General features: G+C 36.1%; 1 protein-coding gene across 2 annotated transcripts in view; it reads left to right on the top strand.

Moving 5' to 3' along the window:
* SEMA5A (semaphorin 5A) overlaps positions 1 to 14,154 on the top strand; it is a 679,502-nt gene that overhangs the window by 508,396 nt on the left and 156,952 nt on the right. For both annotated transcript variants that reach the window (XM_069077034.1, XM_069077023.1), the window contains one exon: positions 4,778 to 4,985. In XM_069077034.1, the coding sequence (XP_068933135.1) occupies positions 4,778 to 4,985 (208 nt within the window). The remainder of the gene's footprint in view (positions 1 to 4,777; positions 4,986 to 14,154) is intronic.

Here is a 14,154-nt window from a genome sequence, read left to right as displayed (position 1 = left end):
CCAAGCACTGACCTCTAGAATATTCCATTCAAACCATTAATAACTACTCATTTCACTTGTCCATTCAACCAGTTTCAAATCCAGCTAGCTATAATGACCTAGCTTATATATTTTCTTCTTGTCTATAAGAAAGGCAGAGGGGACTTTATCCAATGGTTTTCTAAAATGTAGAAGAAAAACATCTATAGCATTCCTTTGATCTATGGGTAATCCTGTTCCAAAAGAAAATGTGCTTCATCTGGTATGAACTGCTTTTGATGATTTAATTCCACTGGCTTACATATAACACACCTTCCATTCTCTTCTCTTTTTCAAAAACCAAGGTGATTATGTTTCTCTTATTCTGAGATCTCTCTCCTATTCTTCATGATATTTCACCTACCATTACTGCAGAACTTGAGTATACAGACCATATATGTTTGGGACTTCACCTCATCCAGAACAGCTAGATGCTTTCTTAATAACTCCCCACTTATTTTTGTTTCTTCTACTTTTTATTCAGTAAAAAGATAATTTTCTTTGGTAGAGAAAACAAAATGACCAACAAACACTTCCTTTTTTCCATCATCTGTTATCAATAGGTCATCACACCTTGCTATGTTCTTATCCTCTTTTTACAAATATTCCTTAATGTTTTTGTTTCCCTTAGCTTTCCTCTCACTGGTCTCATTTCATTCTAAGTTTTAATGCTCCTTATGCTCTTATGGGATAGTACAGACTTTTGTCTGGGCATCCATTACTTGCCCTTGCTTCCATCTTTTTAGTTATCTTTTAAGCTCTTGGTGCATCCACTTAAGTTTCTTTAGAAAAGAAAAATTCATCTTAAGACCTTTCCATACCTTTTAGACTGACTTCCCACATGATGTTATTTTTCTTGGGATCTTGCTTGAATCCTTTGAAATCTTCTTCCTCAAACAAAACAGAACAGAACAAAACAAATCAAAAACCTAAGATGTATGTCAAACTATGCCTTCCTTTCCTTTCCTTCTGTGACAAATTGTAATTGAATGATAAAAGCTCTAATATTTTTTTTACCCCTGAAACCAGTTCCTCTTTGTTGGTGAAAATAACATTTAAAATATGTGTCCATTATTATTTTATCCTCCATTTGACAGATGAAGTTATCATTATGCCAAGACAAAAATAATTATCTGCTCTGCTTGGGAAAATGAGGGAGCTCTAGTATTTGTGTAGATAATAGAGGTTTTCCATCACAACTCTACCATGTCCGTGGTTATTGACATGATCTGTATTCCAAACTCCTCATCTATTTCTGTTTTCTGTCCAAATGGTTTATAGTATACTTTGTAATAACTCTTGTATCAACCTCTATTGTTTTTAATCCAAATAACATTTTTTATTACAAAATATATGACTTTAAATTTTAAAGTAAACCTTACTATTTTGAAATTCATGCCATGGGAAAATGTTACAATAATTGTTGTTAGAGCAGAAGACTATCACTCCTATTATAAGTTTTCTCTGATACAGAAATGCCTATCCTACATCTTTGTGCATATGAAACAAATATAGCCAAATCTATGTTATCTAGCAAGATTCAACATAATGGAGTTGTGTTATTCACTTTCTTCATCCTTCCCCAGTGCATGTTGATTATGCAGTTTGTTAGCCTTCCCCCAGAGTTCTTGACTCAAACCCAAGCCATCCCTGTCCTCCAAGCTTTCTTGTCTACAGATGAACATGGACTCTTTCTGCTTCATGCCAGAGAAGAATTCTTCCTGACTCATTGTCCATTATCTTGTTGTCTATTGTGAATCTCAAAAAGGCATCTGTAACAAATAATTAGGATTTGTTGTAGTTTCTTTTCTTACAAAAGTTTTAAAAAACTAAATCAGAGGTCATGTCCTGTGGAAAATTCTAAGTATGAAATATTATAGTCCATTGTGTGATCAACTCTGTAACCTTACAGTGGCTTAGTGGCAAAGAGGGTGCATGAGTTCATCTGGATCTTATTATCAATAACTATGTCAAGATACATCTATCAGTAATTGTATTAATGTGTTCATTTTAAGCACAGTTCAAGCAAAGCTTTATTTCCAGATGGGATGGAAAAATATAGTGGAAAAGGTGGTTACTTAAAAATTATAGTTAGCTAAGCATTAATTTAATTTCCTCCATATGTGGTCTCCTAGTTAATTGTTCCCCTGTTCTGCCTCCTAAGTTTCCTAATAAACAAAATTATTTATTGAGTTTGAGTAAAATAAGGCAGAACTTGTTTATTTGTAAGTTAGAGATTTAACACCTGTTCCCCACTCTGGAAAAAAAAAGATCAGTAGAAAGTAGTATATGAAAACAACCTTCAAAATCTTATGGTAAAGCCAGATTCATCCCCGCTAGGTACAATTATTTTATTTTTTAATTTTTAATTTTTTTTGCTTTTTGGAGGGGGAAGGCAGGGCAATTGGCATTGTGACTTGCCCAAGGTCACATGGCTAGGAAGTGTTAAGTGTCTGAGGCCGGATTTGAACTCAGGTCCTCCTGACTCCAGGACTGATGCTCTATTCACTTTGCCACCTAGCCACCCCCAATTATTTTATTCTATTTACCTTTGGATCTATGTCAACTTCTATCTATGATAATATCATTAACCCAGGCTGTGATGGTTTATATCTCATCAGTTTGGAGTTAGCCAGGCATGGTAGTTAGAGTTCTGAACTTGGAGTCTGGAAGACATGGACAATATTTATTACCTGTGTGACTACATTAACTTCTAAGTCTTAGTTTACTCAGCTATAAAATGGGTACAATAATAACTATCATACTTAACTCTTATGGTTGTTGTGAGACTCAAATGAGATGATTATTGTAAAACACTCTGCAATGTTTTAAATGCTATGTAAGTTAAATGTATTAATTGTCAAGTTTTGTTTATTCTAAGTCGGCAACATCTTCTGCTTCCATTCTCTATTTTCACTATAACTTTCCAATACTGTCCTCTCATTCTATCCACCTAGAACATTGAAATCACCACCTAATAACTTACCCTCTCTAACTCATTCTTCATACCACAAAGGCACTAATCTTCCTTATGCAAAGATCTTGTTCATATAATTGTTCAGTTTGAGTATCTTCAGTGATTCCATTTTGCTTACTGAGTGAATTAGTCCATCACAACAAGGATTTATTAAGTGCTTACTGTGTACCAAGTTCATATTTGTTGAATTGACAACAATTTTCTCTATAATCTTCTGGAAGCCTTGCTTGCCAGAATTATCTAATATGAGTGTCCTCTGCATACTCTGATGATCTAAGTCTAGAAGGAGGCAAACTGCAGAAGAGCCAGATATGCCCCCATGTTTAGTACAGCCTGTGAGCTTTTAAATGCAATAAAACTTTATTTTAAATTGTAAAAAAACCTCTTAGTTTGCAACCACACTAAAGGTATAGTTTGCCAACCCCTGAATTCTAGTGAAAGCAGATTACTTGTTCAAAAGATTCTATAGCCCTGCCTCCATTTTTGTTGTTATTCAGTTTTTTCAGACATGTCCAACTCATCATGATCCCATTTGGGGTTTTCTTGGCAAAGATACTGGAGTGGTTTGCCATTTCTTTCTCCAACTCATTTTACAGATGAAGAAATTGAGATAAACAGGGTGAAGTGACTTGTCCAGGGTCACACAGCTTGTAAGTGTCTGAGACTGAATTTGAACTCAGGTCTTCCTGACTCTAGGCCAAGGTTTCTATTCCCTGTGACACCTCACTGCCCCTTCCTGCCTCCATGCTTGTGCTCATTTTATTTTTATTTTTTGCTTTTTGGAGGGCAATTGGTGCTAAATGACTTGCCCAAGTTCACACGGCTAGGTTTTGTTTTGTGTGTGTGTGTGTGTGTGTGTGTGTGTGTGTGTGTGTGTGTGTTAAGTGTCTGAGGCTGGATTTGAACTCAGGTCCTCCTGACTCCAGGGCCAGTGCTCTATTCACTGTGCCACCTAGCTGCTTCTGTGCTCATTTTATTTATGCCTAGAATCAATTCCTCCCCCCTATTTAGTTCCTATCTATGCTTCAAAGATTAATCTAATGCTAACCATTCTATGAAGCCTCTTTGTGACACCCCTCATATATAAAATACTACCTCTGATATTTTAGAATTCCAGATTAATAGGAAAATACATTTTAAAATATGAACTATCTGTGTATTATTCAATTAACAATCAGTCATCAAGCATTTAGTATATGCTCACAATGAGGCAGTCATTGTGATAAAAGTTGGAACTATAAAGAAAGAAAAAATGGCAACAGTAGCAGCAGCAGCAGCAACGGCAATAGCAACAACAGCAATTACAACAAAGTTTCTGCTACAAAGAAGCTTTTGGCCTCCTTGGGGAGACACCATGTCAATAACTGGGGATACACAAGATGTGAGTGAACACTCTTAAGTCAACAGTAACTTTGAGCAGATGTTCTTATCTTGGAGTCCATGAACTCAGAAAATGTCGTTAACTGTATTTCAATACGTTATACATGTTTGACTTCTGTAACTATATTTTACTTTATGTATTTGAAAAACATTCTTCTGAGAAGGGACCCAGATGTTTCATTAGACTGCTAATGGGGCCAGAAGATGAACAAAAAAGTTTAAAAACTTGTAGAGAAAGGCACCAGAAACTGGGAAGACTGAGACAGATCACCTGAAGGCGTTAGCATTTGAACTGAGACCTGGAGGAGCTAGAGGGTGGTGGTGGGCAGATGTGAGGAGGCAAAGCAGTGCCAACATGCCTCATCCTCTGTATTTCTTTCCCCAACCCCATTCTCGTTGCAGATTATGGCACAATTAAGAAGGTCCTGGCCCCAATGAACCTGACTTCCAACAGCTGTTTGCTTGAGGAGATTGAACTGTTTCCTGAGAGGCAGAGGGAGCCCATCAGGAGCCTGCAGATTCTACACAGCCAGAGCATTCTGTTTGTGGGTCTTCAGGAGCACGTGGCCAAGATCCCCCTGAAGAGATGCCCTTTTTATAGCTCACGCAGGTAGGGAAATCACATGCATGTTCATTCTAGAGCTGCTGTTCCCAATAAAAGAGGAATCTACCCTGAGGGAGAGACAATAATCTTTGTAGGATTTCAAATTAACTGCTCCTTAATAACTTAAGGACCTCAAAAGCTGTGTGAGCTCTGCATCCTAGATTAATCTCTGGAGATTTTTTTAAATGCTAAACCAATTTACTGTAATTAGAAGAATCCACACAGCACTTAGGATGATATATGATTGTTGAGATAGCCAAATTAATTAATCCATAGGTAATTATCAGTGTATTACAAACAAAAAATTCAGGTATTTATATCATTCATTGCCAAAATTGATATCTGGTGCTGCAGGCATTCAGTTTGGTGACACTGGATGTTTTGGGTTTTGTTTTGGTTTTTTTGAAAGATTTGGAATGGTAAGTGCAGGTACTTGCATAAGAACATCCATAACTTTTTTTTTTAAATAGATTATCAGTTAAAGGAGGAATAACTTTTCTTCACATTCTTTCTACAAAGAATGTGAATGTAGAGACAGTGGTGTGCTCTCCATAAAGAAGACAGGCTTTAGGGTCAAAAGCCTGGGATTCAGATTCTGCCTCTGCTGCTTACTCCTGTGTGACCCTGGACAGCTCATTTTGCCTTTCTTTGCCTTACATTTTCACATGTGCAGTGAAGGCATTGGGCTAGATGATCCTGAAGGTCTCTTTCAGCTCTAAATCCATAAGCTTATGACAAATCAGTTGTCAGTTTGTGATTTATCTAGGATGGAGTCACTTTGTCAATTAAGGTTATTGATCACCAGGTATATCATTATGTAATTAGACATTATAGTGGGAAGAATATAGAACAGGAACTTGCTAAGTTTACATTTTCCTTCTCTTATCCTTTGTTTTGTTTGGTTTTGTTTTATTTATTCCTGAATAACTCACAGTGTTTTTGTGGGCAGGAAATGAGATCCTGCATGTGAGGCACCATGATGCAGTGTTTGGAAGCATGCTGGATCTGTAGACAGAGGACCTAAGGTCAAATATGAGCTCTGCTTCTTGCTAATTTTATCACCTTGGACCAATCACTTAACCCTCTTGGCCTCACATTCTCACATTTAAAATGGCAAACTTAATTTAGATTGCTTTTGTGTTTCTTTCTAGATCCAAATCTCTATTCTTCTAAAACATACTTTCAAAACAATACATATATGTGTGTGTATAATATCACAAATATTTAGTAGTTTTTCATTCCAGTGAATTTTACGTAAGTTTTCACCATTAAAAAGAGACTAAATAATTGCTAAAGGACCATCTTTAAGACCTAATTAACATTGAGACCCAAACCTGTGACTCCAATAAAATATAGGAATGCTCTGAGGCTCTTAATCTACATACATGTAGCAGGACAAACCTCTACATGGGACAGAGGATCTTGAATATCTTACTGTCATTCAGTGCATGATTTCTAAAAATAAAATAACAACAACAAAATCAACCACTCCAAAAAAATTGCCTTCTCAGAATTATATCAGTGGAAATCAGTGATATATAAGCATTTTTTGTGATGTTTCTGTTACTTATATTGTGTTTTAGAGTTTATAAAGCAATGTATATAATATAACTCATTTTAGCATCATCACAAGCATGTGAGGTTGACTCCAGTTATTATTAGATATTAGATAATGTGTGCTAGATAATACAGACTTTATTACCACCATCTTACAAATGAGGAAACTGATAATCAGAGAATTTAAGCAGTATGTACTTATCTCTTCTCATTACAGTTAGGAGCTAGAAGAGGCAGGGATTGTACCCAGGTTTCTCTTACCCCCAAGCCCAGCACTCTTTCCACTTTATTCATATAACCTCTATAAATCACAAGTCCTCATCTATAAAATGAGGGAGTTGGAGTAGACAACTCATGATATCTTTTCTACTCCTAAATCTGTGATTATTGTATTGTAAATGGAAGCTAATTGCATGGAACAAAAATGAAGAAAAACCTCAAGTAGAAGAAAGAGCTGAGCTTTGAAAGAAACTGGGAATCATAAGGGGTGGGGGAGAGTAAGGAGTTCATGTCAGGCTTGAAAGTCAGTCTGTGTCAAGACACAGAAATAGGAGATAGATGACCATATTCAGGTAAGAGCGTGTAAGCTGTTTTATCTAAAATGTAAAATCTACAAAGGGGATTGAAAAAGAGGCAGGGAGACCAATTAAGAGATTATTGAAGTGGTTCAGATAAGGGCCTCATCAATATGGTACCCATGTGAGTAGAGAGAAGGAGATAAGTGTGAAAGACATTGTGGGAGGAAAATTGATAACTAGACAGGATTGGATATGAGAGGGGTGCTAAAGCAAAGTGAAGAGTTAAGGACATCTGAGATTATAAATCTGATTGAATGGAAGAATAGATTAACCTTGATAGAAATAAAGAAGATGGAAAGAAGTCTCAATTTAGGGAAGAAATAATGGGTTCTTTTTATGGACACAATGAGGTAAAATGGGGGGCAGCTAGGTGGTGTACTGGATAGAGTATCAGTCCTGGAGTCAGGAGGACCTAAGTTCAAATCTGGCCTCAGACACTTACTAACTGTGTGACCCTGGGCAAATCACTTGGTTAAGTTTTTCCCAAAACACTGCCAAAACAAACAAATAAAAAATGAAAAAAAAACAAAATAAGTGAGGTTAAATGCCTTTGAGGCATATGTACAATATTTTAATACCCAGGAGTGGTGACCCATGGTATAACTCAGAAGAAACAATAAATCTGGACATAGAGATCTGGAGATCATTTTCACAAAGATAATAATTGAATCTATCAGATTAAATGAGATTATTGAGAGAGGGCATATAGAGAGAAGAGAGCCCAAGGAGGAGACCTGGAATATAGTCAACTTTAGAAGGTATGACATGGAGGGTATCCAGGAAGAAGGGAGATAAAAAATACCAAATGCTACAGAGAGTACCAGAAAGATAAGGACTAAGAAAAGATAGTGACAACAAAATGGCTACTATTGAGTTTATATAGTATTTAAAATTTCCATGTGATATTCATAGCATGCCAAAGATAATAATATCTCAAGACATGTGTGATCAATAGTTGTGGCATTAGAATATCCAGTTGAAATCTTTCCTCTGATACAATATGTGACTTTGGAAAATCATTTACTATCTGCAGACTTAATTTCTTCATCTTTGAAATGAGAAAATAATATCCTTCTTGGCTCCAAATCTAGGATATTATGTAGTTTTATTTTTGGATAATTACAAAGGATTTTCTCATCACCTGGTGAAATGAGCAGTATAAACCATCCCCATTGTACAGAAGGGAAAAGAATAGCTTATCAGAGTCAAATGACTCACTCTTGGTCACATAGTAAGTTTCCAGTAGAACACAGGTTCAAACTCAAGTTTCCTGAGTCCAGGTCCAATACTATTCCTACTTTAGCTCATTGGGAAGTATTTTGTATATAGATAAAGGTTTAGTGCATTTTGCTATCACAAAATGTTCTTCAAGGAATTTCTGAGTGTTTGATCTTCTCTTGAAGCTGAAAGAAGCTAGAGATTAATACTAAACAGTTTCCTAGTTTATTCACTCTCAGCCTTTGATTCAGCACAATGTTAATAATCATGTTAATAATATTGATAATAAAATTAAATCATATTTATATGGTGATTATTTCTAAGCCATCCATAAAGTTTAATGGTTAATTGCTTGAAAGCATTATATAATTTACCTTCTGTAGAGGAGTTCATTAAGGCAGAAATTTCCACTGCTCTATTGATGATTAATTGAAAACTCAAGATTTTGTGTCGCATAGCAAGTCAGTGCTGCCTCTTAAAAAACACCTCCCAGTCATGTGACTCTAAGCCTAGTTCACTTTTAGAATGATGGACCTCTTCTTTCTGTGTTTCCTTTCTCCACATCCTGCCAAATTCAGCAGAACTGATCAGAGCCCGGAGCTACCTTTGGAGTCAGTGGTTAGCTCCATGTTCTGAGTAGCTCCTTGGGGCATAACACAGGACAGAATAAAAAATGGGCCCTTTGTCTAGAGCAGAAACCTCTTATAGTCAAAATGCTGTTCTGTTCCCTGAGCAGGATGTTTTCTATGGGTCAGAACTGGAGTTTGAGGATTGCAATCCACTGAGACAATCTGGCCCTTTCGGTTTTCCATGGTTTCATTGAATCAGGGTTACAATAGCCTAACTCTACTATCCTTGATAGCTAGAAAGCTAAATCTGGCATAAGACCAGCTAAGGGAGATGCCTTGCCAAGATTCTCCATTTATGACAACTGTATTTTGAGTCTATCTACAAAATACATAGTGAGCCATTGCCATCTCTCTCTCTTTCTCTCTCTCTCTCTCTCTCTCTCTCTCTCTCTCTCTCTCTCTCTCTCTCTCTCTCTCTCTCTCTCTCATTTAAGGAGAATAGGATTACTTGTCTCTTATGATCTGTCTGTCTAGGAGGAGAATAATTTTCACATGCCATTCTGAATTGGATCATCCTGCCATTTTCCTGTCCATATCAAAAGGAAAGCAGCAAGATGCAATAGCTGCTAAACAGCTTCCCCCCTCCCTTTCTCAGGGAGGAGGTCATGCATCCTCCAATTTGCTCCTGTTAAAATGTCGTCATTTAACTTTAATTTTTAAATATTGCATTTGGGCAAATAAAAATGAAAAGAAAGTTCGCCCAGGACTTTGTCTTGATTTTTATTCATCAAAAACTATTGCCTTATAGAAATAAAGTAAACCACAGGAGATGCTGTTGAGATATTGCAGAGAGAGAACACATATCTGGGAAACAAGGCATTGGAATTCTAGTTCTGGTTCTAGCACTTAACCTCGGGAGGCCTCAGTTACTTTGTCTATAAAAGGAGAGAATTAGAATAAATACTCTCTAAGGTCCCTTCCTTCTGTGAAATGTTTTCTAACTGTAATTTTAGGCTGGCTGGGGAGCAGGCTACTTTTTCTGAATAATAAAATGCTTGGATGATGGAATAATTTTTTTGAAATACAGTTTTAATTTCAAAGAAATACACTGTTTTTGTGCTTTCAAGTACAGCACCTGGAATTAGTTTTGTCAGCTTATTTGGCCTAGTAGATAGAGACCTTGAGAAGATTGATAGATAATTGGTACATCAATTATCTAAATAGATTTTTATGATGTATTTTTTAAAGTTATTTCCAGGAGTGGGAAAAATAACACACTTCAAATCTTACTCTTTTTATTTGTTTAGAAAACTTCTTTTAGTAATACACAGAATTTTGCTTGGCCCCTTGATAATTAAAAAACTTAGTAGAATCTAACTTAAACGTTATTTTAATTTTTTAAACAAAATTCTACAAATACTGTTTCTCATGTGTTTTTCTCCCTCAGAATTAAGAGGAGGCTGCATTTGTAAGATGTTTCTTGAAGCAATTGTTCAATAAAACTTTAATAAATTAGATTCTACTATATGTCCATTTGTCAATAGGCAATGAAGTTTGCTCAAAATTATAGAGCATTAGAACTTTTGGCTCTGTCTTCAAATAAGCAGAATAAACATACATGTCCCTTGTCCATGTGGAAACTAGTTCTGTTTTCATTTTCTGCTTTGAAATCATCTAAGCCATATTCTAAAGGTCTGGTGCATTTTGATGACTTACTTATGTATATACCTTTTAAGCATGGATTATGTAATTTTATGACAGACACAGAAGCTCCATAGCTGTTTATCTAGTTTCCAAATAATCATGTGAAGTAGTCAGGGAAAGGGCTATTATTCTCATTTTAAAGATGAAACAACTAAGGTAAAGAACAAGGAAGTGATTTGAACAATGTATGACTAATCCTGACATCTGGAAGCCTGACTTCTTCCTGCTGATTCCTCATATGGGACCCTTCCAGCCAGGATTTTTTTTTTTGCTTTTTGGAGGGGGAAGGCAGGACAATTGGGATTAAGTGACTTGCCCAAGGTCATACAGCTAGTAAACGGGTCAAGTGTGTGAGGTCGAATTTGAACTCAGGTCCTCCTGACTCCAGGGACAGTGCTCTATTCACTATGCAACCTAGCAACCCCCAATCCAGGATATTCTATCTGGATTTTAGTTCATGTGCTTTTCTCCTTCATAGAGAGATAGCATGATGCAGTAGATGGAGAGGTGGACTCAGAATCATGAAAATAGGAGTTTGGGGCCTGCTGCTGATTATGCCATCTACCGTGTTTCCCCGATAATAAGACACTGTCTTATTAAAATTTTGGAAAGAAAAACACCAGAGGGCTTATTTTCAGGGGAAGGCTTATGTTGTCCTGCCTCAGCTCTCCTCCACAGCACTGCTCTCAATGGCTCCAGCAAGCAAATCACTGGGGAAGAACAGGATGACGCGCTCACTGCTGCAGCTCTGATTGGATGTAGCTCAGAGCACGGCGTGCATTTCACCCGGGGGAGGGGGGACGGTGCATAGAGAGGGTACCATAATGTAGCGTGTAGCGCAGGGGTCACCTTCACTACAGTAGCGATCTCAATAGGGCTTATTTTCGGGGGAGGGCTTATTTTAGAGGAATCTTACACAGTAAGGGGAGGGCTTATTTTCGGGATAGGTCTTATTATCAGGGAAACACGGGTAGTTGAATTTAGGCATGTCACTTCACCTGTGGGCATGTGAATACTGTAGTATTCACTAATAATGTAAGTTGTAGAATGGTGCCAACCTATATTGGAATGTTGTTTAATGTTTCTTTATGATTCAGGCAAACTAGAGACTTAATTTTCCTCTGTGTTTTTTTCTGAGGCAATTTTGTGATTTCAAAATACTTTAGGGACTTGCTTGATTGGTTCTACTTGTTTAACTGAAAGCTTAAGCTTTTCTAGCCCTCATTATGTATTTTTATTATAACTGGTAGCAAGCAGACATTCCATATTCATTTCAACTAATGGTGGCATTTAAATGTCAGCTACATATTTTGCTTACAGACCCATTTGTAAGAGAATAAAATTGGAATATGACAGTACTGATCTAAATATTTTTTTTAATAATCTAGACTTTTAATAATATTGATAAATAATAAGAATAATAATCCCTAACTCTTATGTAGCACTTTAATGGTTGCCTAGTACATTCTATCACATATATTATCTCATTTCAAAACAGGGAAACAGAAGATGTGTATTAAATTTTATTTTATTTTTTCAGTAGAACATCATGATCCAACATACAAATATTAGGGGATAAGTCAGGGGTGGCAAACCTGTGGCCTTGAGGCCCTCTAGGTTCTCAAGTGCAGCCCTTTGACCAAATCCAAATTTCATAGAACATATTCCCTTAATAAAAGAATTTGTTCTGTAAAAATTGGACTTAGTCAAAAGGCCATGGCACCCAAGTACCTAGAGGGCCACATGTGACTTTGAGGCCATGCATTCCCCATCCACTGAATAAGTATTCAGAAATTTTAAAAAGCCTTAATGAACATTTTTATAGATGTTATAATGTGCTTGATGAATGTCCAACATTAGGCACTTTCCATTGTAATAATGATGATAACACCATGAATACTTACAAGATGGTAGGAGGGAAATGATAATGCATGTTAGGGGAGTTAAAATTTATCTGTTATGAATGTTCAGCTATTCAGCATTGTCCAATGAAGCCCTGGCTTTGAGGAAGGAAATAAGGGAAACACTGAATCTCAGTATTGTTGAGGGAATCCTAGAATCTTGGAGGGAAAGGAGGTTATCTAGTACAATCTATCATGGAACAAGAATCCTTTCTATAATACTCCCAGCTAGAGGAAAGGACTACTGTGGGAATAACCTATTCATTTATTAGATACTTACATAAAGCTAAATTTGCTTATTTTTAACTTCCATACCTTATCATTGTTCTTTCCTCTGGGACAGAGAAAAAGAAATCTAATGCCTCTTCTCCATACCTCCCCCATTTCCTTAAACCTCTTCTTTATATCTAGTTTCTTTACCTGTGGCATTATAATTAGGCCCTTCATTTTTACCATTTTAAAGTTCATCCCTTGATATTCATTCAAAAGTAATCTTTATTAAAATGTGGCACCTGGAATTGAATGCAGTACTCCAGATATACTGTGATTAAGACAATAACAAATGTAGTAGCAATAATGATGATAATAATGAGAAAAAGAAGAATAGCTGCCCTGTATATATACATATACACTTTAGAGTTTACAAAATATTATTTGATCCTCTCAACAATGCTGGGGGCTAGGTGCTTATCCCTATTTTACAGATAAGGAAACTGAGGCAAGCAGTTACTTGCCCAGAATTACAGAACTAGTAAATGCCTGAGGCGAAATTTGAATTTAGGTTTCCCTGATTTCATTCCCAGTGTTCTCTCTATTTACAGTACTGAAATAGTAGAAGCAGCATGCTCTGTGTTCTAGACAGCAAGCCTCTCCCAATGTAACCTATGACCAAGGCTTTTAAGCCTCACATTGTTGACTTGTATTATTAATCTTCCATTTCACTAAAATCTCCACCTCTTTTTCAAATAATTTAGCACATAATACACATAAAAGCACATTAAATAGCTTTTCATCAATTCAAATAAATTTCTGTCTAGCCATACCTCCAATTATATGTGTAAATGTGAAATTGATTCTTTGAACCTAATTGTAGGTCTTTACATTTATCTCTGTTAAATTTTATTTCAGCTGTTCCACCATTCTAGCTTTCCTTTATTTTTTTTATACTTTGTTCTATCATCTGATATGTTAGCTATTTCTTGCAGGTTAGTGCCATCTGAAAATATAACAAGTTATTTGTACATATAAAACTTCCCAGAGACAAGTGCAGATCTTTTATTAGCTCTACTAACCACCTTTGACCATGCTAACATTGAGCTATTAACAAGGACTATATGGGTCCATTTATTTACTTGGAAATTTTAGTAGAATTTTTTAGTAAAAATATATCACCCATAATGTTTTTGACCCCTAAAAATTCTCAGGATATAGATCCAGGAGTACCCCATAATATGATTTAGAATTAGAAGAGGCTCTACAGATCATCTAAATCTACTCTATTCATTTTTTCTTTTCTTTTCTTTTTTTTTTGTTTTTTTTTTTACATGTAGAAGTTGGCAGAATGGTCCATTTATGAAAAGTGAAAATTGTAGGCATACATGACTGACAGTTTCAGATCACAATCTATAATTTAACACATTATCAGACA

This window comes from Petaurus breviceps, unplaced genomic scaffold (assembly GCF_028583685.1).
Source record: "Petaurus breviceps papuanus isolate PSGF00001 unplaced genomic scaffold, PetGlider_PUasm1.0 151, whole genome shotgun sequence".
Taxonomy (NCBI): domain Eukaryota; kingdom Metazoa; phylum Chordata; class Mammalia; order Diprotodontia; family Petauridae; genus Petaurus; species Petaurus breviceps.
Note: the sequence above shows the minus strand (reverse complement) of the source record. Positions and strands in the feature narration are given on the sequence as shown.